Here is a 27,350-nt window from a genome sequence, read left to right on the forward strand (position 1 = left end):
GAGAGAGATCCAATAAATAATACCAAATATGAATGTCACTTTGTCCCTTTTTAATTACATTAAGAAAAGGCAAATTCAGGACGAGGAAATGTATGGATGACACAAACCCTGACGGTTAGGAGGCTAGTCGCTCATGCACCTCTCAGCAGGCTCTCCGGGCAGCGGTTAAAGAGTCAGCGATGGCGAGGAGGAACGGCCAGCCTTGCACAACCTCCTCAGGCCGGCGTTGCAATAGCTCGTGTGCCCCTGAACCATGAGGGTGACTCCCCGCGGCCTCACGGGGTCAGCAGGTCAGCGGGCCAGTCAGCCAAAGCCCACCGCCAGCCTCTGACAGCAAGACCGGGGCCTCGTCTGGTTCGCCCCAAGCCGGCCCCTCCCTGCCTCCATCTAGGCCGACAGGAGCCCCACGCCGGCCGCTCCACACTCAGCTAGTTCACGGGGCTCCTAGGAGTCAGCAGACATGGAGGGCGTTGATCTTTATGGTCCGGGGGAAAACAGACTTTGCTCAAAACGAGGTGCTCGTCAGAGGACTGTTTCAACAGCGAAACCAGAACAGAACCCCTGCCGAGCCTGAGTCCCCACCAAGCTCAGAGCCACTCTGCGTTGTCAGAAGGAAACGTGCTCACAAAAGACGGTTCTACTTTGTCCTGACCCGGCCCTGCCGTCCGTCACTGTGTCCGCATCCTACTAGTTTTTCCGGATCAGGATATCCCAGCTGTCTTTCCAGCGAAGGGCCTTGAGTTCGCTGGGTGAGAGTGACCTGTCCCCGTAGGTTAGCGGGCGCAGCGTGTTGGACACATGACAGGCAGAGGCAAACCATGCCACGACCAGCGCGCCGAAGAGGCTCCTCTGGAGCTGGGACCTGCCGGCCCAGGGCAGAGCACGGGCGTGGGGAGGCCGGCCCGTCCCCACCACGATGTCCTCTGGGCATCCATCGCCCACGTGGTCACCTACCCCGGCCTTTCCTTCCTCCGGCCACCCCCTGCCTGACCATCAGCCCTCACCACGTCCTGCCCGATGCGCTAAGCCCCACTCTCCTCATTCGCTCTTCTTCCAGAATTCCACAGCTTCTGCTCCATCTAAGGTCGGATGCCGGGGTATTGCCCCCGAACCCCCCGTGAGCAGAGTGCAGCCCTCCTGACGTACTACGAGGCTCCTGGGGACCAAAGAGAGAGGGCTCCCCCTCTGCCCTGGCCTCCCGAACTCGCTCCGGTTTACAAAGCTTCCTGGTTTATCTCTGCCATGCACCACGCAGTCCGGCCACGAACCACCGGCTGCTCCGGGTCACGCCCCATGTTTCCCTGTCCTTCTCTTTGCTCCTGGTGCTCTCCAGGCCCAAAGGGCCTTCCCCATCTCCCGTGCACATCAGCCACCTTCCTCTCCCGGCAGCCTTCGTTACCTTCATCCTCTGAACCCCTGCAGAGCCTTGCTTGTGATCCTAACCCCATCTGCATCACACTGGAATCACCATTCAAGACACCCCTGGACCCATACCCCCAGGGGGGCGTGGCTGCCAAGGCCCCGTACCTGCACAGGTGGTCGCTGACGTGCTCCAAGACCACAGGAAGCAGCAGGATCTGGAAGGTGAGTGCGGGCAGGTAGTGGTAGAGGAACAGCGTCTTCTCCATCATGAAGAAGGGCACGTAGTTCACGGCCCAGCCCCCGGCGCACAGAGCCCCAGCCAGTGCCCAGCGCAGCCAGCAATCTGTGGGAAAAGGTCATCTCGAGCCGGCGCTGCTGACGGTCCAGCTGGGAAGCTCCCGGCGGTCCAGCAGGCCGGCCTCCTCATCCGCAAGGTACACGCGAGCTCCAGCTCCTGATTTCTCTGTGTCCCCTCCCAGCCTTCCCACATTTCTGGAGGAAGGACAGACTGTGTCCTAAGAACCTCCTGTAACTTCCTGCTGGTACTACTGTCCCCTTCCTGAGAAATGCCAGCTTCCTGGGGGCCAGGCTCAGCTTATTCCCGACTGCCTGCTGGCCTTGGCTCACCCGGAGATTCCGAGCTGGGTCTCACTACTCAGGGAGCAGTGGAGGGGCTGGACCCGTGCACCCGCCCAGGAGAGCCGGGAGTCGGTGGAGAGAATGACCAGCTCGGAGCTGAGCCCAGAGAAGGCGCCTCCCTGCCCCTGACGGCCTTCGGGGCCCGGCCCTGCCCTGGGTGTTTGCTCCTTTCCTGTTTCAGGATGGTCTGAATGGGGTCTCTGTCCTTGCAAACCACCACCCTTGACTAAGTGCCCGCTGGCGCCTCTGTCCCATCAGCCACTTCCAGGGTGTCAGGCAATTCCTGCCCGACACCTGCACGTCCCCGGAGAAGCCTTGAAGGCGATGCGGGGACTGGACTGCAACATGCTGTCTCTGGGGAAGAGACAGAAGTTCCCTCGAGGCAGAAACAAAGAGGTGGCCTCAAGGCCCTGCTTGCTGGTGCGGCCGGGCTGACACCCGAAGCACAAGGATCTCCCGTCAGAACCAGAAAGAGTGGGCGTGAGACACGTGTGGGCAGCTGCACGGACCCTCAGGGAGGTCGCAGACTCTTCTTCGGCGTCTGAACAGGTACCAGATGAAGAGCAGGGCGTACACCAGGGTGGCGAGGCTGGCCGAGGCCCAGATCACGATGTTTCCGAGCAGGTGGATCTGTGCCTGCGGGCGCACAGAGAGACCCTGTCACCTCAGCCAAGACGCCACAGCCCAGAGCAGACACGGGCACCACCACACCCTCCGCCCTCGCTGCCGGGATGGACGTGCGAAGGTTCTCAGCTCCGTAAGCTGAAACTGAGAGCCGGGAGTAGACGGGATTCTGTTCTGACAACAGAGCTGCTCCCAGGGGGCTGATGCAGACGCTCATCTCAGACCCCGCTTCCCAGCGAGCCGTGGCCCCCCACTTCCGGGGGGGAGGAAAAGGGTGAGCATCTTGAGCACATACCCCCCCTCAGCAGGTGATTACTGGGCACCCGCTACGTGCTGCGTTTGCTCTCCCAGGTGAAGAGAGACGATGCACAGGGACACAGAGCACTGACCGGCCCAGACGCCATGTGCCACACGGGAAATCAAGCAGGGCTGTTTCAAAAACCACGTCTGCCAGAGAAGGGGAGCCATGCGCTCCCACCGCAGCCACCAAGCCTGGTTTCCCTCGACCTGTGGACAAGCTAGGACCCGACTCCTTGGCATCTCAGGGGAGCTCTGGCCTCGAGCTGCCAAAGCACTAAAAACAGGTCCCAGGCTTTTGTTAGGGAAGCGCAGGAAGGCTGGGACTTGGTCGGATGCAACAGCTGCTCTTAACATCACAGAACTCGCAGGCGCAAGACAGCTCTGCCGCACAGACGCTCTGCTTACACTGGTCCTGGGGTGCAGCCAGTAGGCGATGTTGGTGTCTAGCATGACCCAGTCCAGCGGCGTGGAGCTGTATTTGTGTTCGGAATCGTCGCTTCTCACTGTCAGCATCCGCCACTGCGGAAAGCAGAGGCCGCTGGGAGTCACACGGACAGCCAGCCGCCTTCATCGCTCAGGGATCTGCCAGGGGGCAGAGTAAACCGCTGCCCCTCTCACGTGGGCGTCCGACCTCAAGTTCATCTAGATCATGCCACAGAGGCAGCGCAATGGGCCGATGAGCCCAGGAGGCGCCTACCCCTGGGCTCCGGTCGCCTCGTCTGTTTAAGGGATGGGACTGGGCACTAAGGGTGCTTTTAGATTTGGGACCCTGAGTCCTCTGGGGCTGCACCGTGTTGACCGTGGCCCGTCCTGCCCTGACCTGCGTGCAGTGTCACTCTGCTGCACAGTCTCCTTGGCTCCTGACTGTTCCTGCCGGCAAAGCCACAAGGCAGGACAGCCAGGAGGCAGGGGACCGACAGTGCCAGGCAAGTACTTAGAGTGGACAGAGGGAAATGCTCCCTCCCTGCCGAGTCAGGTCCCGGTTTAAAGGCTGACACTGGGCAGGCGGGAGTTCTACAGACTGCAGTGCCTGCCCTGGCGAGGAGCCAGCACCCAGTGGGCAAGGTCGCCCACCCCCCCGCCCGCCTGTCACCTGCAGCTCCGAGAATCTGGCCATGAAGCTGAGGTTTCTGCTGACGTCCGTCTGCGTAGGGGAGTGCAGCTCCAGTTCCCTCTCCTTCTGCTCCTGGCCTGGCAGACACACCAGAACCCACAAGATACAAGCAGAACCAGGTCAGGGAGCTCCCAGTGGCAGCGCCAGCTGCTTTCCAAACAACCCGCCAGGACTCAGAGTGCGCCTCTCCACGTGGCTCTCCCCACAGCACACGGCCCACCCACCCGCTCAGCACCCTTCAAGTCAGAAAGCTCGGCTTGCCCTGCCTTCCAGGGACACCCGCCCCCACCCAGAGTCCTATCACCGCTCCAGCTACAGGGGGAGGGCGAGGGTCTGCAGCGGAGCACGGAGCGCACGCGGCCCCTCCCACGCGGCCGGGGCTCACTCCTGCCGTAGCGGTGTTCCTCCACGCTCCACACGGTGCTCCCGTGGTAGCCCCGGGACAGCTGCTCCCCGACCACCTCCAGCTGCCGAAAGCCCCAGTCCGGGAGGGGCGCCCCGCTCAGCTGGCGAAGAGAAGTGGGGAGGGTGTGAGGGCGGGCCCGGCTCAGCCTGGCCCCGGGGCACCCCACCCCGGTCACTTGGCCAGCAGCTGACAAGGGCGGCCGGCTCTGCTCTGGGGAGCGTCACGATAGGGTTCGGTTCTGAGCAGTCACAGAGGGCCCTCACCACTCCCGCAACACGTCATTCTGTCCCACCTGGCAGGACCGTGGGAGGCGGCATCACTGACCTTGAGGATGGCTGAGGTGTTCACATGCACAAAGCGGACCTCTGACACGATGGTCTTCCAGACGTCCGTGTCCGACTCTCTGTTCACGATGTCCTGTAAGAGCAGGTCTGGTCCGTTATTTCACTCTTTTTCAAATTTCCTTAAGTGTAAAACCGAAGACCAGTCACCACGGTGAGACTGACATGGTCTGATATGAGGGGACAGTCCCCCAAGGGCAGCTGACGGCTGATCCCAGACGGTACCATCAACTTTATTGCTGACGCCTGTGCAAGGTGCTGGAGGGGGTGGTCGGGGGAGAGGACACTGCCCTCCTCCAGAGACTGCACAGGGCAGCCTTTTCAGTGGGGACTTAAGGACGGACGCTCACCCTTGAGCTTCTGCAACGCCTGATGCTGCGCAAAGATGGCGCAAAGGAAGGTCAGAGACTGTCCCTGAAAAGATGCCCTTACAGGGCACTCCTGACGCTGGGGAATAGAAAACTAACGTCTGAAGAGCTTGGCGCTGCCATATTTAACTTACTGGAGCCTGGCGATGACCCCGGGAAGTCACGTAGCTACTGACAAGAAAGAACCCGAGGGGCTAAGTGAGGACAGGACGAGGAGGCCAGGCCGGGCCTCACCCTCCGGTCAGCCGTCCTCTCTGCCTGTTCCCGGAGCTTCAGTTCCTGGAAACAGGGGCGTGTGGGGCTCAAAGTGCCACCAGAGGGGCTGAGGAGCAGGAAGGGATCGGCAATGGGCCTTAGCAGCAAGGGGAGTGGGTGAGGAGCAGGAAGGGATCGGCAATGGGCCTTAGCAGCAAGGGGAGTGGGCGTGGCCTCCAGGAGAGTCCTGGTGGTGAGGGGCTGGTGCAACGACTCACATCAGAGGAGCACTGCGGGAGGGGACAGAGGCAGCTGCACAGACACCTACTTGCGGCACAGAGCGCCGGCACAGAGCGCCAGCACAGAGACAGAGGCGGCCTCCCCGGACCCTGGTTTCGCAGAGGGCCAGCAGCGCCTGGCCTCACACCATCGAGAACCCGGCGGGGGGCCAGTGCTATAGGCGTGCAGCCTGTGGGGGCTGAAGGGGAGCCCGGCTCCCCCGGAGGTTAGCCCAGTGCAGCCACTGCACCGCCGCTGCGCTTCTCACGCGTGTCCCTGACTTCCGACGGCCCAGTGACAGAACCTTCCTCCTGCCACTCTGCCCAGGGCACTGCCTGACCACAGGCCCAGGGCCTAGGAGGGCAGTGCCAGGAATCAGCCCCCAGATGGCCCTGCCTGTCCCCAGGGAAACCCTTCTTAATCCCTGGTGAGGGTTGACAAAAGAGGCTCCCAGTGTGCTCAGGGCACTGGTTTGGAGGCCAAACAGTGGGAGGGACCTTCTGCCAGCAATGCCACGTGAGCCCCATACAGAGTGCCCACCCGTCCATCGTACCATAAGCTCCTTCCTCTGATAGAAGAAAACTACCCAGTTCCCCCTTTCCGTAGAACAGGCAGTCACTTGTCCTAAGGGGCGGCTTAGACCGGGCCGTGCTGCCAGCGCGCACGGCCGCTGGGGTTAGACTCACCAGCCTCCAGAGGTTCTGGGCGGGCATGGAGACGTTGTAGTCGATGTAGCAGGACACCTCCTGGGAGTGAGGGCTCAGGGGAGCCGCGACGTCGTGCCTGGAAAACCAAACAGCGCTGCCGAGGGGCTTCCCGAGCTCCTCTGAAAGGCGCTCACTGTGCTCTTACGGGAAAAAGAACGCTCTTCAGGAAACAAAGCCAGTCAGCCTTCAAGCACCGCGGCTGCCACTCCGAGGATGCAGCACGTAGGAGCCGGGCGATAAATCAAACACGAGAGGGCGGACTCTGCAATCATGACATCTCTGGGGGCATCTGGCAGACACCCATCTAAAGCGTGGGGCCTGTCATCCCCGTTTCAGAGGACGGGCTGAGCCTGGGAGCTCACCCGGCCAGCCGGCAGCAGCCTGAGGTCAGTTCTCGGAAATGGCTGGGGCGCCACGACTACTATTGGAGGACAACACGCCCAGAAACCCCGGCTCCCCTCGCCCACGCACTAGGAAACCGCGCTTCACCAGACTCTGCGCGAGGCCTCGCAGAGGAGCCGGGGACCCTGAAGCGAGCAGGACGTCAGTCACGAGCGCAGGCCCTGGGAGTGCTACGAATGACACCCGACCAGGGCAGGCACAGCACACAGCAATGCTTTTGCTGCGGCGACATCTCAGCTGACACCTGAATGAAGTGAGCGAGTGGGCCACGGGGTGGGGTGTGTGTGGGGGGACCTGAGTTGAAGAACGTTCCAGGCAGACAGAGCAACTGAAGGCCCCAGGGGGGCTGCACATGGTCATTTTGGGGATAGTGGGGGGCTAGGGTGACTGGAGTCACGGGGCCAGGTCCCGGGGGACCTGCAGCCAGCGGAGGGGTGGGGTGTGATTCTGAGTGTGACAGTCACACTGGGATCTCCGCAGAGACGTGAGGTCACTGAGTAGAGTGTGTTTTTCAGAGGGAGCCGTGGCTGCCGCGTGCAGAAGGGGGCAGGCAGTGGGGTTCCCGGCATCGCAGGACAAAGGGAACGGGGCCTGGGCGGGGCTGGGCGTGCAGAGAGAAGGAAGCGACCTTCGTGGATTTCCCGACACAGCGACTACAGGGGTGGCGGAAGAGGATGAGGATTGAGCAACCAGCTCCTTCCCCGGGAAGCAGAAGGGGAGGCAGAGAGCCCAGGCATCCAGCGGGGAGGCCGGGGCTGGGGCGCGAGTGTGGGGTCACTGAGACCCACGAGATGGCCCGAGAGGCCGGGTAGAAGGAGAGCAGAGGTGGCCCGGGCCCGTCAATATGCGGAGGCTGCCCAGAGGTCAAGCCAGGGAGGGTTCCTGACTCCATCCCCGAGCTGAGATCCTTCCTGAACTCACTTCTCCTTCCCATGGGTCCCCCATCTGCAAGGACACCCACACTTCATTCCAGGCAGGACTCTCCTCATCACCCCGGCCCGTCACCCCGGCCCCCCCCTGCAGGACGGGTGAGAGGCTGCTGTCCCACTCAGATCACTAAGGCTCTCCCCCTACCCTGCGACCACCACTAGGGGTCCCCTGCCCCCCCACCCCGACATCGAGGGCAGAGCCAGGCCAGAGGCAGTGGCGCACAGCAGCGGTCACGCTTTGCTCTGAACAGAGGAGGCGACTCACGTGTTGAGGAGGCGGGTGGTCATGCCGTGCGCCAGCTGCACGATGTCGCCGTGCCGCACAGGCCTCGGGGGGTTGTTCACCACCAGCTGGTGCCTGCAAGAAAGTGTAGCTGCGCTCACGGGGCGGCAGGGGCCCCGGTCCTCGCTCGCGCAACGTGGAATCGCACAGCCGCCCGGTCACCGTGTTCCTTGTGTGAGGTGAAAGCGTGTGAAAACACAGCGCGTACGTTTTCTTTAACCCTCTTCTGAGACCTCAGGTCACTTTCCAAGCTTCCTGGCGTGGCCCCACTAGTAGCCGCCTTCACACGGACCGCAACTGCGCCATACCTGCTACGAACGCCCGCACCTGCCCCGAAATCCTTCTAACAGACTGTGGCTCCACGTTCGCTCGGGGAGAGTGGCAAGGGCCTGTCAGACCCTGCCCCACGGCTGGGAGCTGAGCATCTGGCGGAGCCAGACGGACGTGGCCACCACCCTCAAGTTACTGCACTGAGTGGGAACCAGGGAGCAAACATGTGGGCAGCCGGACAGCGGACACGCGGAAGCCAACGGGATGCTGCCAGTGGGGAAGGTGGGGAGCCTGGGAGGCGGCCAGGCAGCGTCCCAGAGGGGCTGACTTTCAGGTGCTGAGTAAGAGGCCCCGGTGGGACCCTTCCAGGCTGTGGGGACAGCGGTGCAGAGCCTGTGGCAGGAGCCTGCCTTCCTGCAGAAATGAGGGGCAGGGTGAGCGCTGCGAGGGGAGTGGGGCTGGAGCCGGAGGGCGCGGCCCTGCAGACCAGTTGGGGACTGGATCCGTTCTAAGGGCCGTGGAGCTCGGAGCTCAGGGAGGTGTTTGAGCAGGAGCCTGACCTGACACCTGGGGGGGCTGTGGGGTATCGGGGAGGCAGGCGTGGAAACAGACCAATGGGGGAGACGGACACCCTGACAGCAGAACCAACAGGACTGGCTGGGACTGGAGGTGGGGATGATGGCAGGAAGGCGGGCGTCTGCAGGGCGGCGGGGAGTGGGGGCAGACCACGGGGTGGGGAGAGTCGGGACACGCCTGGCAACACCTGGAGGAGATGCTGGGCTCCTAAGTCCTGGACCGCGGGCTGGCCGGCACAGAGCCGGTCCCAAGGCTTCGCGGACGGGGCATGGACAGAGAGGAGGCCGGGACCAAGGTGAGGTGTCCCCGGACCTGTACTCACCTCCCGGGGTCCTTTACAATCCACCAGTTGTTGACATCCTTGAAGGGGTAGCAGGTCACCTGCTGCTGGTGGGAGCTGCCGCGGCCATTCTCGTATCTGCGAGAAGAGGGTACATCTGCGGGTGGGGCACCAAGGGGCCCGCGGCCTCCCCCTCCCCCCCACCAAGGTCCCTACAGACACCACCCAGTGAGCTGTCCAGATCCATTCACGTCCCAGCGGGGCTGAAGATGTGAGCCCAGGCAGTGCCAGTCCCTCTAGTGGTTTTACACGCAGAAATAACTAGTCTCGTCGATAATCGGGACCTGAGAGCTCAGTTTTTTTGTCTCGCAAACTTACTCACAGAAAGTGAGAGTTGGTAATAGCAAAAATGTGAAAAAACAAAACACGTTATAATCTTCGCATTAAAAACATCACTTTCCTTACATCACGGGGTAGGTGCTCTGGTGGGAATGAAGCCAGCAGGGCACGGGTTGGCCAAAGGCGTTCTTCAGAGTGACCTGGGAACCGTAGGCCACCTCCAGGGGCTGGCCTTGTGTGATCCGCGCCAGTCCCCCCTGAGACAGGAGCAAAGGGGTGGCCGGTGAGAGGGAGAGAGAAAGCGAGAGCGTGACACCTCCGCCAGCCCCTCCGCCAGCCCCTATGACAGCCGGGGTGTATTCCGGGTGGGGGCAGTTATCACTGTATCTCACAATTAGCTACGACTGCATGTGATATAATTCTGACATGTTACGCTGTATGACCACCGACCGGAGGCTGCCCTGGGCCAGGCGCTCACCTAGCCCCTCCCCGCTCGTCCTTGTGGCTTGCAGGATCTCTGCTCTCCCACTACGGGTTGAACCCGGGCCCCAGCAGTGAAAGCGCAGAGTCCTAACCACTGGACTACCAGGGAATTCCCCCCATTCGTCCGTATTTACTTCTTACAGGCATCCTGTGATAAGAGCAATTATGTCCGTCTAACTCTGGGGTGTGGGTGAGTGAAGAAATTTCCCCAGACACACAGAGCTGGCTGTCAGCAGAGCCGGCCCTTAAGAGCAGTTCTGTCCGACTTCAGAGTCTACCTTGCTGACACCACAATTGGAGCATTTTATTATTTTTGCAAAGTTACTTGAGCGAATGCCAGAGTCGCGTTCGTCCTGTGCAGCCTGGCCCCTGCCCAGCAGGTCACACTGCAGAGAGCGGACCCCTCGTTCCCTCCTACACCGTCAGCATGTTCAGAATTCGTGTAGTAGTAGTGAAGCGATGCCTCACTTCTCGTTTTGGTTTTTCCTCTAAGGCCCACTTGCGGTGTTTCGTAAGAAAACTCTGAGTCTAGTGTGGCCTTCTTTCTAGGATGGCTGGGGGTGTCACTCTTACCTCCAAGCTGGCCTGGAAGGCACTGGACATGATTTGGTCGTGCGGCCCGGAGCGGCAGAGCAGCAGCAGGTGGACATAGAAGAACAGCAGGTACACGAGGACAGGGATGACCAACAGGGCCACCGCTCGGGCGAGCAGGTGACACAGCACACGGACCTGCCAGAGATGGAGGGGACGTCACCCCTGCTTTGGGGAAGGCGGGCCCAGGTCTGTCCCCCTCCGAGGCCTGTCATCAGGCGCTCCCTGCCCCCCGACCCCCCAGGGCCAGCCTCGCCCTGCCCAGGACGTCAGCACCTACGTTTGACAGCGTCTGGTCTCCTATCAGGTGCCAGGTGTGGACAGCGGCAACCCCAAGCACCAGTAAGTATGTGAACACACCCACATACTTGATGCTGAAGGGACACAACAGAGAGAAAGTTAAGACGAGACAAGCACGGAGGACATGGCTGCTGCCCCAGACCCGTGGAGCAAACTCACCCGACCGCACAGGCGCAGGCCACACCCGTCAGTATCAACCAAAACCACCAGCTCGGAGAGAAGGGCCTGGAGCAAAGCACAGAAGCCGAGCTGGGAGATCAGAATGTCTCCCAAAGGCCAGAGAAGGTGCCCCCCTCAGAGATCTCGGGGTCAGCTGGCTGCACCAGGCTCTCGGTGCAAGGAAAGGACTCCTCGTCTCCCCAGGGAGCAGCCAGTCCTGACAGAATTCTCCTTTTTGGCCAGAACATCTTTCCAGTTAGTTTGAGTTACAGAAAGATGAGGATTATTTGTAAAGTCAGCCAAGAGCCAGTCGAGGTGCCTGGGGCGGCTCCCGTGCGTGGAAAGGCATCAGACCTGCTCAGGTCGACCAACCCCCTGGACTCATCTTTCTTAGTAACTAGGAGAGCACGTCCCATTTTCCATACCCGTGTTTCTGGGAGTTGGAGAACTTCAGGTAAGACAGCACGGCCAACAGGTTGAAAAATATCAACGCTGATTCCAAAAGCATCAGCCTCGACTGAGTGATCAGAGCGTTCTCTGTCGGGGAAATGACACGGGCGTCAGGTGCTGGGCAGCGAGGGCAAACGTCCACAAGAAAGGGCCCTTGTCAAACGTCCCAGAGCGTGAGAGTGGCAAGTTCGGGCTCGGGGTGGCTGGAAGGGGACACGCCCCGGAACCACGAAGGCCCCTTCTGAGGTGTGAATCAAGCCTCCCGAGACCTGGGGGACTCTGGGGAAGTCACTGCCCTTCCTGAGCCTTCGTTTTCCTCGTCTGAGAAAAGAAATACAGATTCCGCAGGCCGCCTGGACATTCTAACACTCTGTGGGCACAGGGGCCCAGTTAGGGTCGTCACTCAGCAGACATGAATTCTTTTTATTTTCATCTGACTTAATGTCATTTGTTCATAGACCTGGGCCAAGAGATCCCTTCTGAGGAATACCCACAAATTCCTGAGTCCATCTCCACTGGTCAAGGCCTAGGAGGCGGGAGTACGGGGTAGCTTCTCATTCAAGGACAGACTTGGTTGCAGGGGGAGGTGCTCACGGCGGGCGCGCGCAGGAGTATCGTTTGGGGCAGCCCCGCTACACACGGCTGCACCTCCATGACGTCACAGTCTGCACACACAGCTCCACAGTCCCCCGGCCTGGGAGTGGGGTGACTCCCAGAGTCCAATCTGGACACACTGGATGTGCGTCCTTCCGTCCTGCGAGCGGCAGACACTGCAGGGGGCACGTCTACTAAACCCTGAGCCCTCCGGGGCCGCACAGACATAAACAAGGGCTGGCGCTGGGATCTTCCCTGCGCCCCACCAGGCCTTACCGATCAGAATCAGAAGAGCGGCCCCCACGGCGGCACAGTGAGAGAAGCCGAGCTCCCACACGATCTGGTAGGCCATGGGCACCGACAGGGCCCCCGCAAGGGCCGGCAGCAGGCGCAGGGACCACACGGGCACGTTGGTGCTGTATTCTGGAAGAGAACCACAGCGGGGCTGAGAGCACTGCGCACACACCACCTCCCTACACTGCAGTGTCTTTTCACACAGACTCCCAGGCTCACAGACTACAGTGCAAGGCTGGGGGCCCCACCAGGGACAGAGTGTGCAGCCCACGGCAGGGGCCTTGAGAAGCTCCGTGCGGTCAAGGGCCAGTTCTCAGGAAGTACGGGAGTGATGCCGAGGACTCTGAATGAGTTAATCCTTATTTATAAGTTTACCCATCTATTTCCAAAAACACTGTGGCAACACATAACATTCATACGTACAAAAGATAACGGCAATCAGATGCCACATACGGCGAGCATGCTATGCGTACCAAAAACCAGGGATAAAGTACTTACTGTAACTAAACACTAAGGAACTTACCGGACTCTTTGAAAATCTTTCACTTGTACCCAAACATTTACCATACCCTGGATTCAGATGAATAGACCATAGTTGTTAATCCCTATGAAAGCTACGACCTCTCCAATCTAATATATGCAAGTTAATAAGGGAAACGAAATCGATACTTTACCTGCTCCAATTCTGTTCCACAAAAAGTTACCATCAAATCCTCCTAAATAACCTAAAACAGAAGATTAATCAGTAACTATCCTGTTCAGTAAATATTTCTGAAGCACCAAACCACGGCAGTCAATAAGGGAACAATAATAAAGAATAAGACACCGCTTCTGCCCTGAAGAAATTTCACCTATAAGTGTTAAAGGGCCACCTCTCTTACTAATGAATCCTACCTCCCAAGGCCAGCAGCATGTGGCCAAATGGTGGTCCGCTGCCATCCAAAAAGAAGATCCGCTTCATGTAAAAAGAGATGTACTGCCCATAATACACTTCATCAAAACTGCAAAGCAAACCCATGTTATAGTCAACTGGAAACCTTAACCGTACACAAAAGGCATGAGGATAAATGCACACCTGTGTCTCCAAAGGACTTTGCAGAGTGACCAGCAAAGGTCAGACTTTTGCCCCAACTATGAAGACACGTGTGCAGCATCACACACCCATAAGGACAGGAAGGGAAACGCCCCACGAAAGTTGGGAATTCAGGAGGCTTTCCTGACACAGGTTCTATTTCTCTCCCTATGTTTGGGTTTAGGGTGTACTGTGAGCCAGTCTCCAAAAGGCCTCCTGAACGCAAAGCTAGTCTGCCTGTCCACCAGCGTGCCTGCAGCTAAGAGACAGAATCAGACCTGGTGACCCGACAAAACAGGTGTAAAAGGGAGGCATGCAGGCGCCAGCCGCAACAAACCTCTTTCAATCAGGGACTTTCACTGACATTAAGGAACTGCTGGCAACTTGTTAGGTGTGATGATGCTACTGCGGTCACGTGATTTTTAAGAATCCTGATCTTTTAGAGATAGATACTGAATTGTTTACAAATGAAACACAGTGTTTATGATGTGCTTCAAAAAAATCCACTGCAGGGAAGGGGTTGGCTATGAGCTGGTAACTGTTGAAGCTGGGTGATGAATATACCATTCGCTGTATGTGTGTATCTGTTTGACATTTGCCATAATAAAAAGTTAAGTGAAAAGGAACACATGTATTAATCAGATGATGAACAGCCCTTTAATAATAACAGCAATCATTTCCCATTACGACAAAGAACACACTCTTGTATCAGTGCGGACTCACTTCCAAATTCCTCAATCTTAAGCCCTCCACTCTCCAGACTGTCAAAGGTCACCCAAGGCTACTGCACCCACTCCTGACCTACGGGGCAAGACCAAACAGGTGGCCTCTGCAGGGGCTGTCCTGGGGACAAGCTGGTCTCTCCTCTAACTGCCAAAGACACCCATCACCAGGAAGCCCGGAATTTTACTCTCCCGTTTACGCTGTTCAAAAAGGCACTTCCTGTCACCAATGCACTGAACAAATTACGGTTCCTTCCGATGCACCCAAAATGGAGTTGCCTGGCTTACACCACGGCCCTTGGATAGGCAAGCTGCCATAGTCGGCTCAGCAACCCCACCACTGTCAGAGCCACGACATTCAAGTTGATGTCAGCTGTCACCACCACAGGGCGCTGCAAAAATCCCAGCATCTCGTAGAAAAGCGGGCCGGGGACGATGCCCTGGAAAAGCAGGGAAGAGCTGTCGTCAGAACACAGGTGGCCCCCTGAAGGCTCGAAAGACGCTGTGACAAGACCCTGCTTTCACGAGCGGTCAACCGAGGTGGGAATCTGAGGACTCAATATTCACTCACTCCACCAACACCTGCTGGGCACTTCCGGTCAATGAGGCGGCCTCCTGGCCCCTCCCAACCGAGGCAGTGTGGCCAGCTTACAGCGCGGTGACCTCCACCCCCTGAGGCTCAGAGCCTCCACCTCTGCGCCAAGATCCTCCCTCCTCTCCCCTCCCGCCGCGGGCCAGCACCGTCCCCTGGGCGCCCCCTTTCTCACCCCGAGGGCGCATCTGCACTGGGCAACCCCGTTTCCTCCCCCGAGGCTCCACTTTTCTTAAGGCTGCATCTGCCTTGGGCACCGCCTTTCCCGCATCAAAGCTGCATCTGGCCTTCGGCGGTCCCCTTCTATTCTCAAGGCTGCATCTGCCCTGGAGGCCCGCTTCTCTCCCTGCAGCTGCATCTGCCCTGAGCACCCCCTTCTCTCCAGAGACCCTGTCTGCCCTGGGAGGCCCCCACTCCTCTTCCCGGAACTCCCCTTTCTCTCCCGCAGGCCGCTATCTTTCCCGAAGGTTTCACCTGCGCCTCGGACGCCCCCTTCCCCCGGCACACCTGCCCCGGCCCCACCCCCGGGCCAGGCAAGACCTGCCGCCCCCCGCCACAGTGCCCCACAGACCGCGCACGCGCGTTCCGCACTGACTCTCCCGCTTGCGCCTGGGCTCTGGTCCACAGCGCCCCAAACGTACTCGCGTTTCTTCCAGTCTCCTCAGAGCCGCTCCCCGCGCCGGGCCACGCCTCGGACGCCTGAGGGCCGCGGGCTGGGGCGCGGACCGTTGGGGACGAGGCCGCTCGGCACTCTTCGCCGCCCACTAGCCCGCTCGACGCTCGATTCGCCGCGCCTGCGGGGCCCGCCGGGGGTGAAGCGCGCGTGCGCACTGGGCGAGAGTGGCGCGCTTGCGCACTGGGCGAGCCCAGACCCGGACTCGAAGGGTGTGCAGGAGACCGTCAGCTGTCTGTGATTCACGGCTGGGCAACCCAGGGTTCCTGGGCACACTAGACACACGTCTGCCTTTTTAAGACGACACAGTGGGACCGTATGGGCATTTTGCTCAGTGTGGCGCGGACGCCACCCCACCCTCCGGCCCGCGCGGCCCAGCCGAGCCTGCTCTGCAGCGGGACACGGCTCCAGGTCAAGGGAGTGACCCGGACGGTTAACCGGCACGAAGGCAACTCTGCTGCCCAGCCCCACCCCTTCTTCCTCCCCTCGTCTATATGGGAGTTAATACTTGTGGACAGAAGGGTACTGCAGGTTTAATAACTGGAATTATGGTTCTTTCCTGTTTTCCCATGTCCGTCACCCAGCATTAGCGCAGTGCAGGTGACTCTGACTTACCCGGGTTGTGGGGAGAGAGGGAGCGCGGGCTCACCTGCGCCTGCGGCCAGAGGGCGTCCTGGGCCCGGGCTCTCAGCCTGTGGTCTTTGATACGAAAGCAGGGGCCGTCTGGTCTCGAGTATCCAGAGCTTCCCTCCTGCGGGCCCTCGGGCTCCTTCGCGGTCAGGCCCCTGGAGGTCTGTGGACCGCCGGTCCCCAGGAGCAGGGAATCCAGGGGGTGGGTGTGGCCCTGAGAGCTGCAGGGCGCGCCCTACCCGGGTCCCCTGCTTCCACAGTGGAGAGGCTCAGAAGGAATCAGCCGGCGGGGTTTCCTTTTGGAAAGTGTTGAATTTACTCGGGCATAATTTATAAGTTTCCTGCATTCTTACCTGGGACCAGGCACCGGGCTGGGTGCTGCCCATGACCTCTGTGCATGCACACTACCCCACGACGTAGCTACTGTTTACAACCCACGTTTTACAATTATGGAAATTGTGACTCTGAATGAAGTGTCCTTCCCAAGGTCACACAGCACACAGTGGATTGCAGAACCGAGAACTACCACTTGAACCCAAATCCAAGCTCTCCATCCTTCACTGCCCACGCCTGGCTTGCTTTTCGTTCCAAGCCAAGCCCAAGTGCAGCAAAAGAAAAGGGACATCAGAAGTGGCAACAAAACACGACAAATCAAATGCTTAACCTCTGACCCACCCACTTCTCATTGGGAGTTGGGGCGCGTGGGGTGAGGAAGGGCAGGGGGCAGGCAGTGCTAACGCCCACCCACTGGGACGATGCACCTTAACCTCGGGTTTCACCCCCTCCTCGCCCTCACATTGCAGTAGGGCACTTCAGCCCAGTCACTCCTATCTTCCACGTAAAAGGAAAACTCTTCCATCTCTAAGTCTCCGGTCAAATGAGAGAGTCAAGGGACACACAACCTGACAAAGCATGTTCAGTTTCAGTGGGTTTTGTTTTTTTTTTACTTTTTTTTTTTTATTTAAATACGGAGAATTCTTTCGTATGGAAAGAGCTAGTACAATCACATATTTGAAAGGAGAAACCGTAGGTACTGAACCGGAGGGAAGGGTGAGGGGTGAGTGTGCCACCATGGCCTGCTGGACCCACGGTTCCATTTCCCACCCAAGGTAGAAGCTCCCCCAAACAACGTAGAAGCAAGCTGCACGTTACACCTTTAGCCATCGTCTGCCCTTTCAAATATCTGGTCTACGTGAAAAGACACAGAGGAAAGGCCAAAATAAGAACAAAAGGAAACAAAACACAACAAAAAAAACCCGAACCCTTATTACTATGCAAGGCATGAGGTCAAAAGCTTGGGAGTACAGGAACCCCTTTACACAATGGAAGAAAGTCATCCACAGAGAGCCTTAACAGAAAGTTCCACCCCGAGGCTTTGTAGCACGCTGAAGACGGGGCCCCGGGGACACTGTACCATCTTGGAGACCACCTAACTGGGATGGAGAAATGGTGAACAGCAGGTTGTAATATCACTAGTCAAATATGCGCTGGTGGTCCCGGTGGAGGGCACGGCTGGGGGACAGAGTGTCTGACCCCAACACTGAGCCATTCCTGTCCGGGTGATCTGCTCGTCTTAGGTCCAGTTCACTTTTCAAACAGGAAGAGCCGGCTTTCTGGAAGTCTGCATTTCCCAGTCATCACAGAACAGTACAAACAAGCACCCTAGTGTCCTTGGTTGCCGAAGGCCATTTCCAACAGACCTTCTAACCCAGGCTAGCTCTGCAGGAGAAATGGGACAAATGCAGATTTGAGAGGCAACATGCAGCTACTTGGTGGAGGGGAAGCACACAGCAGGGAGGGGGCGTCAGCAGTTGGCCACACACTGCCTCGGCAGGCCAGTTCTGGGCGTGGCCATGCCCTCGTGTGCACCCTTGGTCTCCTCGGCCCTTGACCATCAGTCACCAACCTCATCAACCATCCAGAAAGCAGGTCCAGAAGACAGGAGGGCGAGGGCAGAGCCGGAGAGAACTGATGCCCGTTATTTAATGACAAGATGCCCCAATATCCCCTGGCAGTGGCTGGAATGACCGTGGCTTTGGAACTGGACCAACCAGATTTTCTGAATGTGCAATAGTCGTACTTTAGTTTTCCCCCTGAAGGAACCCAGAGCCAAAAGCGTATGAATCCCATGTTTGAAAACCATAATGATGATGATTAAAACGGGGAAGCAAAGAGAACCGGACCAAATACACATGCCAAAGAAGTCTTCAGTGGGTGGACAAGGACACATGGACCCATGCTCTTGGCTTTTACCCCGCTAACTGATGTTGGACATACTGCAGGACACTGGCTTGCTGAACAACGGGCTGCACCATCAGCGGGCCAGGGCAAAGCGGCCAGCATGGGAAGGGAGGGTAATTTTAGCAGGCAGAGGCTCAGCGAGAAGACCCTGACACCCCACCCCCACCCCCAGAAAAGGTTAAGCGCTAGTCTCCACCTGTTCCCGCCAAAGGCCCAAGGCATTCTGCCAGAGGCCTTGGCATGGACACGCACTCTGAGGATGGGGATTTGAAGGCAAAATATGACCCTAAGTCCTATTACCTTGAGCTTGGCTCTAAAAGCACATGAAAAGAGGAGAGAGATTGCACCTTAAGACATCTCTGCACTAAAAACTGCATTTCATCAGACCAAGGAAGGGATGGGGTGTTGGTTGGGCCCAAGGCCTGCCCTCTGCCTCCAGAGTTCAATGTAAAATCTGTATCTCAGCGGGGAAGAGACTGCAGCTTGGGCACACGAAGGTGGTAAACGCACTGAACTTCACATGCAATTTCCTGGCCTTTCCTGCACAGAATAATTCAGACATTATATATAAATAGAGCAGTGAAACATTTACTTTTTTTCACCTAGACCTACAACATCAATACATATAAATAAATTCTAGTGTTTTCTGTTTTTATTGGGGGGTGGGGGTGGGGAAATACAGGGGTAGAGAAAAGGGCTGGAGAACAGGTGACCCTTTCGTTTTTATTTTTTCTCAAACAGGAAGTACCGTCACTCCGATGGCAGGTGCACCTGAAGCACACAGCTTGAGAGTTTGTAACAGCATCCAGGACTGTCCTGTTCCATTTCAAAATGAGAAAGCCTTTTTTCCTTTTGACAAACAATGTGCACTGAAATTAGGTGTGAGGGGTCTGGCCGTGTTTCTAAGAGTGAGTGTGTGGCCTCTGCAGGGGCGACTGGAGCGGAGAGGAGCTCAGTCAGGGCGGCTGGGTGCGGGGACGGCAGCTAGGCACTCGCGGGGGAAGGGAGACAAGAGCAGGTGAGCCAGTGGGCAGCCCTTCAAGAAGGGCCTTCCGAGTAAAGAGTCAGGGGATGAAGGAGAAAAAAAAAAAAAAGCTAGTGAGAAGTAAGGCCTGAGGGTGGAGGCAAGGAGGGGAGCGCTGAACACTATCGATCAAGCAGCGAAGCACCCTTCAGAAAACCGGCCTCCCCGGATGACGCCGGAGGAGCCCTGCACCCTCTGCCAGGAGGCTGTTGCTCCCCCACTTCCTTAAAGCACTGAAGAGCAACAAGTGACTTCGGCGGTTCCCAAGGCGCTTCTTTCCCCGTGTTCCACACTGGACAGAGCTTAGAGCCACTGCCCGAGTGACTGTCACACACCTGTGGCGACACTGCGGGTGGACTCTGTGGGGCACGCCCCCGATCGCCTACTGCCCATTCTCCGAGGCAGGTCTTCCCTGGACCCGCCAGCAACGGCAGGTAGATGGCGCGTTAGTTACTCCCAAGAGCGTGAGCAAAACTTCAAATTTCCCCTCGCCTTTCCTTGGAACGACAGAATTTGGGATGATTTCCTTCTAATTCTTATCTTAAAAACAAAAGCCTAGCATAAAATGCCTCACAGACTCTGACAAAGGCAGCTCTGCAGACTTACGAGGCTACCCAGGCTGTTCTGGGAGTCACCGTCAGCCCTACAACCCATCCTCCCCTTGGACACTGCTCTGTCCTTGAAGAGACCCACTGCCCAGCTCAGGCCTCTCTGTCCCCACAGCCTGGGTCTGCTGCTGGGAGCAGAGAAAAGGAAGCCCTCCCAGCAGCCTCCCAGAGCTCACGCCTCTGTCGCAGACCCAACCAAACCCCCGTCCATGCGCTCACGGCCACGCGGATGAAGTGCACGGTCTCTAGTGACAACTGTCCACGCGTCCGTCACCACAGAGGAAGTGCGTGGCTTCCAGTGACGAGCTGTGAGAGAGGTGGAGGGACAGGAGGACCCAGAGACACGGAGGCAGCTCAGGAAGGACAGCTCAGGAAGGACGAGGGAAGCTCGGAGGGGAGGGAGCGCGTGGGAAAACATCAGGCCCCGCGGGCGCTGGAGTCCCAGAAGCAGACACTGACGGGGGCTGGCGGTGCTGTCAGTTCGCACCGTCCAGGCCAGACTGGAAAATGCCAGGGCCTTCTATCTCCATGATTCACCTCAGGTGCCCAGCGGTCAGTGTCCCCACCAGTTTTGAAGAGTTCAAGACAGAAATTCTGTGTAATTCTTATGCTAAAAACGGCGTCAACTTCACCGGGCCGGGCCGCCCATGAAGTCGCTGTGGTCACCAGGCCAGCGGCTTCCCGACTAAAACGCCATCCCCCCTCCCCTCCCTCCCTCCCACCACCGCTTCGCAAGCTCAGGAGCGGTGTCTTAAGTCACCACTTCTTTTTGCAAGTAACCTCAAAGGTTAACCAACCGAGACACAGAGAGCAGGAGAGGAGAGGGCACGTTCCTACGCGTCACCTCTTAAGGTATCACAGCAGTGATGTATCAAATGAAACAGGAGAGAGGTTAAAAGGAAACTACCGCAACAGAAGAGGGGTCAGGGAGAGGACGGCAAAGAACATATAAAAGTCCAGCTCTTACAGACGAAGCTTGTGTTTCTCTTTTCCTTTCTCTTTTGTAAAAACCTTTAGCTGCTTTTTAGAACAAAAAGCCTCAACTAAAACGGCCCTGCTGCCAGACCACTGTGCCCGGGGACGGAAAGCGGGGAGGGAAGGAAGCTCGGTGGAGGGCGCCTTGGCCGCCAGAAGCAGGATGAGGAGGGGAGGGCGGGGTTAATCTGCACGGCACGACGGCTCGGTCACTCCACGGTCGTGGCGCAAAGGAGGCGGGAATGGAGTCATTTGCTTTTTTGTTTTTTTCGTGTTAAAGCCAAGCAGGTCAATGCCACGGATCCACGGGTGCAAGCTGGTTGGACAACGGAGCTTTCAGGAGTGGAGGAGAGCAGGGAGATCTCGCAGTCCGGGCCAGGTCGGTGGACGGTGGATCCACCTGGGAGACTCCCCAGCGTCCGGTGGCAGCGAGGTCGAGGGGCGGCAGTCCTTCCGGGCAGGCCAGGCCCAGCATCTTCAGGCCTTGCTCTCCTCCACCTTCACCGCCCGGGGCTTGATCGCTCCAGTTCGCTTCAGCTGGGAAGCGGCTGAGGGGGCCTCCTGCAGCTTCACGGCTCCCAGGCTGGGCTTTTCATCCACTCGTTGTTTTGCCTTTGGACAGACGGATGGGGACAAAGAAAGTTACCCTTACGCAGACACACCTGCCAGGATCCGCGGTCCCACCACCCGCTTCCTGCTCCTGAGTCAGAGGAAAGCCACCCTAAGAAGCCCATCCTTCGGTCGAAGGACCAAACTCAGAAGTGACTGGCCTGGGAAGGACGCTGGCATGAGGCTGCTCTGGTCCCTCCCACGGGCGCTGAGCGCAGTGATTCGGAGCCGTGGGAGGACCCCGGGTCCTCCGGGAAGCATTCTGCACTGCCCAGGGGCCTCTGCAGGCGGCACACCCAAGGCCGCCTGGAGGGACCTTTTTCAAATCAGTGCACCCCACGCCCCTCAGAGCTCCCGACTGTGCTGAGGGGGCGCAGGGCCTCTCGCCCAACTTGGTCTCCCAGATCTTCCACCCTCCCCGACTCCCACGGTGTGGAAACCTTTCCCCAAGCCCCTAGTTTGACCTCCAGAGCCGCGGTCAGGGTCCCGTCACTCTGCAGCTCTGCATAGTGAGGTGTGTCGCAGAGTGAGCAGCCTGCCTTCGGCCCCTCATACAGTGGGGGGAGCTCTGAAGAAGGCTCTAGAAGCTCAGTCCAAGCAACTCAAAGAGCGACCCTCGGGGAACCACGTTAGGAGATGTGAAATGAACAATCGAGCTTCCAGCTCCACCATCCAGGAGCGCTGTTTTACTAACACCCCCGCCTGACGAGCCTGAGCTCTGGAGCCTGGTCACATTTGAGAGGAGTGAAGAGAACCACGCTGAAGGCCAAGACGCCGAGAGACCCGTCTCGTTATAAAACGGGGAAACGTCATTCCGTCTGGATCCCACCCGGCCAAGACGAGGACGAGACACAGCACTTACGAGGCCAGCACGCGCAGGCACACACGCCAGGCACGCACGCGCACGCACACCCCCGGCTTCTAGAGCTGACCCACGGGCCTAAGCGGGTCCCAGCGCCTTCACAGCCCAATGGCTGCGGAGGGAGAGTCCACCTTCCGGCACCACCTCCTCAGGGGAACCCGCACCCTCCCTTCTCTGCGGACAAGGAAGGACCCAGACGCCCGCCAAGAGGAGAAGTGCCTTCTCCGGGGGGGGCTCGGGCTCCCCGGCTCCCACGCCATGCTCTAAGCGCCAGGGCTCGTCTCTCTAAGAGGAGCACGCAAACGGCTGGACAGTCCCTCCTCTTTTGGCACTTGGAGACGGGCCTAAGCGTCCGGGGCTGGAGGGTCTGGAAAGCCATCTTCTACCTGTTGAACGTAGTGTCCCTGCACAGAGCCCATGTTAACTGCTGATCCAGAGGGCTTCCCACTGGGGCTAGCAGAGCTAGGCCTGAAAAAACCAAAGGAGGGGATGAGAACACACGCGTCACCACAGAAACGGAGTCAAGCCTCCAACAGAGGAAACAGACCCAGACAGCCAGAGCGCAGGGGGCGAGGGGGTCGCCACTGGGCCCTGGCACCTCCAACCCAGCTCATGGGGACACACCTGAGGGGCAGAGGCCAGGTCCCCACCACGGGCAGACACTGACCGGTCAAGACGACAGACGGACACCAACCGTCTCTCAGGTTTGGAGGGTCTAGACCGACATGACGCTCCAGACAAAAGGTCTATTAGCCTGACACGAGGGAATTCCCTGGCGGCCCAGCGGGTACGACTTGGTGCTTTTACTGCCGTGGACCCAGGTTCAGTCTCTGGTGGGAAACCAAGATCCCACAAGCCGTGTGGCACAGCAAAAAAAAAAAAATTAGAAAAGAAACAAAAATGAACTTAAACTCCAACAGGAGTTTAGACTTCAAAAAGAAAAGGGAATTTCCTAGTGGTCCAGAGGTTAGGTCTTGGCACTTCCACTGCGGGGGCCTAGGTTCGATCCCTGGTCGGGGAGCTAAGAACCTGCGAGCCGCACAGCGCAGCCAAAAAAAAACCCAAACGAACAAACGAACAAACCTGATGCGTGAGTTATGCTGAGTATCTGTCCAGTCTTCTCTTGTGGGGTGGAGGGTAGGGGTGGTAAAGAGAGACACCAAAATAACAAAAATGGAGAGCACCTTTCTAAATGTGCCCCACCGACCAGACAACTAGCTCCCAGGATGTTAACCAGGCGCTACGTGGAAAAAAGATCCTGGGGTCAAAATCGTTAGGTAGTTACGTGTGCGAAGTTCCACAGGACTTTCCCCCGGGGGCCACGGGCCGCTCAGGCCCTGTGCCGAGGTGCACCCCGACTCCCCAGCAAGCCCTCTCGGGCATGCACGCCCCCCGAGTAGCTGACCAGGGAACGCCTTTCTGACAGGGCATGCCTCAGAAGCCCTGTTTCCAGAAAAGTCAGGCAACACTGCACTGTAAAAATATACCAATTTCCCCAACCCCACTAAGACACCAGCAATACAAAGGCTACTAAGTAAGGCTTATATTTTGTAAAGATTCTCCACAGAATAAAACTGCTGCTGCCATTCCTACAGTGAACGGACACAGGCGACTCTTGTTATGTGAGCGTCCCTTTCCGGATTTGCCTCTGAGGAAGGCTCTGCAGCCAGAGGAGGCTAAAACCTGCCTGGGGCAGCAGGGGATCGACAGCCTCTCTCTATGCTTGAAGCTTCCTTTTTCCTTCCAAATCACACCCATGGTTTGGCGCTGCTGTCCATGTATATTTTTCTTACAGGTCTGTTATTTTGGCCTATGTGAAAAATATGGTTGGAAAGCAAAACAAAAGTAAGTCAAGCCAAGAGAGTGGGAATAAGAACAGGAAAGTAACGACACGGGGGGAAATTCACAAAAAGCCCTCTCTCGGGAAATGCAGCTGGAGCACAGACTGACATGACCACGGGGCAGGACTCGGCCTCAACACTCTGAGCGCGACGGGGCAGGGCGGGCGGCCGTGCAGGCAACCTTGCCTTCAGCCACGCCGGCAGCCTCGCGCAGGGCACTGCGGGTCACGCACACCTGTTTTACTCATGTGCAGACAGGAGGAATCTCCAGGAATCTCCCACACGTAACAAGAGTCGACTGTGCCAACCCTCGGGCCAAGCGCCGCGTGCTGCCTCCCCAGCCGCACACTTCTCCGCGGGTGGGAGCCATCAGAAGCAGACGCTCCCTGGCCTTCTAACACGCTAAGCCTTGCTGCCCCTGAGCATCACGGGTTTGAACTGCATGGGTCCACTTACACGTGGACTGTTTTCAGTAAGCACGTACTACGCGATCTGCAGTTGGTCGAGTCCTCGGATGTGGAACTGTGGACACGAAGGGCTAAACGTAAAGTTATACTTGAATTTTCAACTGCATGGAGGGTCAGCGCCCCTAACCCCTGCGTTGTTCAAGGGTCAACTGTAACTCAACATCGTGACTGATACAAAGCCCCCCTCTGAATCCAGCCAAGGGACCCGGGACAGTTACTGGAGGCGGAGACAGATCCCGAGAAGGCAAAGAAGGTACAGCTCTCGCCATGCGAGCCCAGCAGCAGCAAGCCCTGGTGGGGTCACAAGGCCATTCAAGGGACATGTGGCCCCAGGAGAGGAACCCCCGCCCCCCACTTCCAGGGTATCTGCCCTCTCTGCCAGTGAATCTTTAAAAAAACATCTGGTGAGAAAGCTGTTAGTAGCCAGGGTCTGTCCTGACGCTATTATAACATGAGCCTTTCCTTTCCCTGCCTTTCCAGAAAGTTCTCCCATACCAGAACATTTTATGATGATGATTAAAAGCAAAGCCATGCCCCAGAGTTCCTGAGTCTCCTGTGTCCCAGCACTGGAACTTCACGGTGACACACAGGCTGACAAAGGCGACCCAGCCTCAGTGCCCTCGCGCTGCTCTCCCTGGGCCCGCGATTCCACAGAGAGGCCTCAGCTGTGAGCATCCGACCCCCAGGGCGTCTCTTTACCTGTAGGTCTGCGGTGATGGCATGGAGCCTCCTGAAGAAACATTCTGTTTACTGTCGGCAAAGTGGAAGCCCTTCATCTCCATCTGAGAGGACTAAAGACACCGGGAAGTGATGGGCTGTCACTGGAACGCCCTGGGGACAGCTGCCCCCGCCACCAACCACCCTGGGCAGAGCCAGTGGGGGCCACGAGGGCTTCAGGACAGAGAGGCATCTCGTCAAGGAGCGTGCACGCCTGGCCTTCCAGTGCAGGCTGGAGGCAGGAGCGACCACGTGTGTTTGTTCCCTTGGCACGGGTTGGGAGGGCAGACTGTGCGCCACCCCTGAGCACTGGCCGCAGTCAACGGGCCCTCTCTGCCCCGGAGGCCACCCTCTGCAGCACCCCGGGAGCTGGCAAGGACTTCGGCCCCCCAGACCTCAGCCGCAGGCACCTTCCTCCCTGCCCTGCTCACGCAGGCCTGTTCACGTTGTTAGTAACACGTGACCAGGGCTTCCTGCCACGGGACTGAGAGGACTGGGCAACGAGTGGGCCACCGGCGGTCTGGCGAGGCCCGGGGCCTGCGTCCCAGACCGCCGGCACTCGCCCCCGCAACAGTGGTTCCTGACTGGCCAGAAAGGGTCTCTGAGACGGGAGCCCCACCCCACCCCAGGGCCACAGCAAGACGGAGTCATCCTCACCTCTCTGCTGGTGTTAAGGACCGAAGGCTGGGAGCCAGGTGGGAGCATCCTTCGGGGGGCCCCGACAGAGAGGCTCTGCCCCTGTGACAGCTGGAGGGACTGCGGCAGGAGCAGGGGCTGCTGCCCAGAGCCGTACCGAGGCAGGGGCAGCTGGGAGCCAGGCAGCGGCATCGTCAGCTGCTGGACAACAGGGACAGTCAGGGGGAGGAGGCCACAAACCACCACTTACACACGCGTCCAAGAGCAACCGCGCATCCCACCTCACGTTCTCATTGCAGATGAAAGGAAGCAAGGCCTTCCCACAGTAGGATAGATTCTGGATAGAACACAGCAGAGATCACCCTAGACTGCATACTCTCAGTGGTAGGGGGCAAGCCTTAGCTGGTGAGAAAAGAACTCGGACGGCTAGAAAATAAGCAGGACAGCTACGGGTGTCAAGTGCGGAAGGCGGGCGGCAAACCCCATGTGCGTGTTGGGGGGCGGGGAGAAAGGTCAGGAAGGTCTAGAAGCCTTCTCAGGAAGCAGTGTCCAAGCGAGTCCCCAAAGATGGGAGCTACACAGGAGGGGTATCCTTGTGCCCTTTTTCGCAGCACAAAAAGGCAACACTACTTCATGCTCTGCCTCCGAAGGTGACAGGAAACAACTGGGGTCTGGGGTTTAGGGTTCCTGCAGTCTTGGAGCCTTCTGAAGCCTGTTCTCCTGAAGTCCAGGACGAGGTGCGAGAAGGGAAGGAGGTGGGCCAGGATACCCTCGGGACGGGGCGGGCGGGCCGGCCAACTGTGGTCTCTCGGTCACCTTCCTCTTCATCTCCCTGCTACTGAGTCCACAGTGGAGGGTCGGAAGGACCTATTGGAATGGCATCACTGAGACGTGGGGCAGCCGGACCTCAAGGCCCGGGCCCCTCCTTGCGCACAGCTGGGTGCGGGAAGAAGGTAGGGGTGGCTCAGCGTTTCTGGAGCGCTGGCATGGGGCGCGGTGTGTGAGCCGATGTGAGTCTTAAAGAGGCGCCCTGGCTGCTGTGCTGAGAACAAACTGGCAGCCGAGAGCAGCAGCTGGGCGCAGGGGTGGGGGGTGGGGGGTGGGGTGGAGGGGAAGAGAAAGGGCCAGACTCTGAATACTTTTCAAAGGTAGGGCTGCCGGGATGTGACGAATCAGCGGGGGCGTGGCGGAAGCAGGGATCCAGGGATGCCCCATGCCGGACCTGAGCAGAGATGACGGGCAGCCCACTGGGTCTGAGTTCAGGTCCAGGAGACAGAAATTCGGGAGAACCAGGAAGCGTTGGATTTGGGTCAGGCTTAGAGCCACAGGTCTAGAAAGAGGCCCGAGGATGGCGCCCAGAAGGCACAGCGAGTTACTGCCTGGGGAGGCAACGGGG

The 27,350-nt window shown here is 58.5% G+C and overlaps 2 protein-coding genes, 1 non-coding gene and 1 pseudogene across 29 annotated transcripts in view; 1 reads left to right on the forward strand and 3 right to left on the reverse strand.

The window, feature by feature from the left end:
* POMT1 (protein O-mannosyltransferase 1) lies at positions 1-15,428 on the reverse strand. Of its 5 annotated transcripts, none has more exons than XM_060013923.1 (20): positions 15,313-15,428; positions 14,368-14,519; positions 13,180-13,286; positions 12,960-13,010; positions 12,268-12,414; positions 11,373-11,484; positions 10,948-11,013; positions 10,769-10,862; positions 10,471-10,626; positions 9,541-9,671; positions 9,118-9,213; positions 7,932-8,024; positions 6,315-6,411; positions 4,770-4,862; positions 4,425-4,545; positions 4,019-4,116; positions 3,331-3,444; positions 2,511-2,637; positions 1,528-1,705; positions 1-862 (listed from the first exon to the last, which is right to left on the reverse strand). In XM_060013923.1, exons 2-20 carry the CDS (start codon positions 14,487-14,489, stop codon positions 688-690), a joined length of 2,178 nt encoding a protein of 725 aa, XP_059869906.1. In that variant the 5' UTR covers positions 14,490-14,519; positions 15,313-15,428; the 3' UTR covers positions 1-687. The 5 variants fall into 5 exon arrangements, with proteins under 5 accessions (XP_059869906.1, XP_069396844.1, XP_059869905.1 ...); XM_069540743.1 differs by having other exon boundaries at positions 1-444; positions 15,313-15,419; XM_060013922.1 differs by lacking the exon at positions 1-862 and having other exon boundaries at positions 880-1,705.
* A 1,107-nt stretch (positions 15,429-16,535) lies between these two features.
* LOC132426858 (uncharacterized) lies at positions 16,536-17,681 on the forward strand (annotated as a pseudogene).
* A 1,106-nt stretch (positions 17,682-18,787) lies between these two features.
* Positions 18,788-27,350, reverse strand: part of PRRC2B (proline rich coiled-coil 2B) — a 100,908-nt gene continuing 92,345 nt past the window's right edge. For 16 of the 23 annotated variants that reach the window (XM_060013927.1, XM_060013932.1, XM_060013926.1 and 13 more), the window contains 4 exons: positions 25,976-26,152; positions 25,301-25,392; positions 22,680-22,761; positions 18,788-21,434 (listed from right to left, as the gene is read on the reverse strand). In XM_060013927.1, coding sequence (XP_059869910.1) covers positions 21,300-21,434; positions 22,680-22,761; positions 25,301-25,392; positions 25,976-26,152 — 486 coding nt within the window. In that variant the 3' untranslated portion in view covers positions 18,788-21,299. Of the gene's footprint in view, positions 21,435-22,679; positions 22,762-25,300; positions 25,393-25,975; positions 26,156-27,350 lie in introns of all 23 variants that reach the window. The other 7 variants (XM_060013937.1, XM_060013939.1, XM_060013944.1 and 4 more) reach the window with 2 other exon arrangements.
* On the reverse strand, positions 26,759-26,844 carry LOC132427754 (small nucleolar RNA SNORD62). Its single transcript, XR_009519966.1, has one exon. It is a non-coding gene; the product is annotated as a small nucleolar RNA SNORD62 (small nucleolar RNA).

The sequence above is a fragment of the Delphinus delphis genome, chromosome 6 (genome assembly GCF_949987515.2).
Source record: "Delphinus delphis chromosome 6, mDelDel1.2, whole genome shotgun sequence".
In the NCBI taxonomy this organism is placed as follows: domain Eukaryota; kingdom Metazoa; phylum Chordata; class Mammalia; order Artiodactyla; family Delphinidae; genus Delphinus; species Delphinus delphis.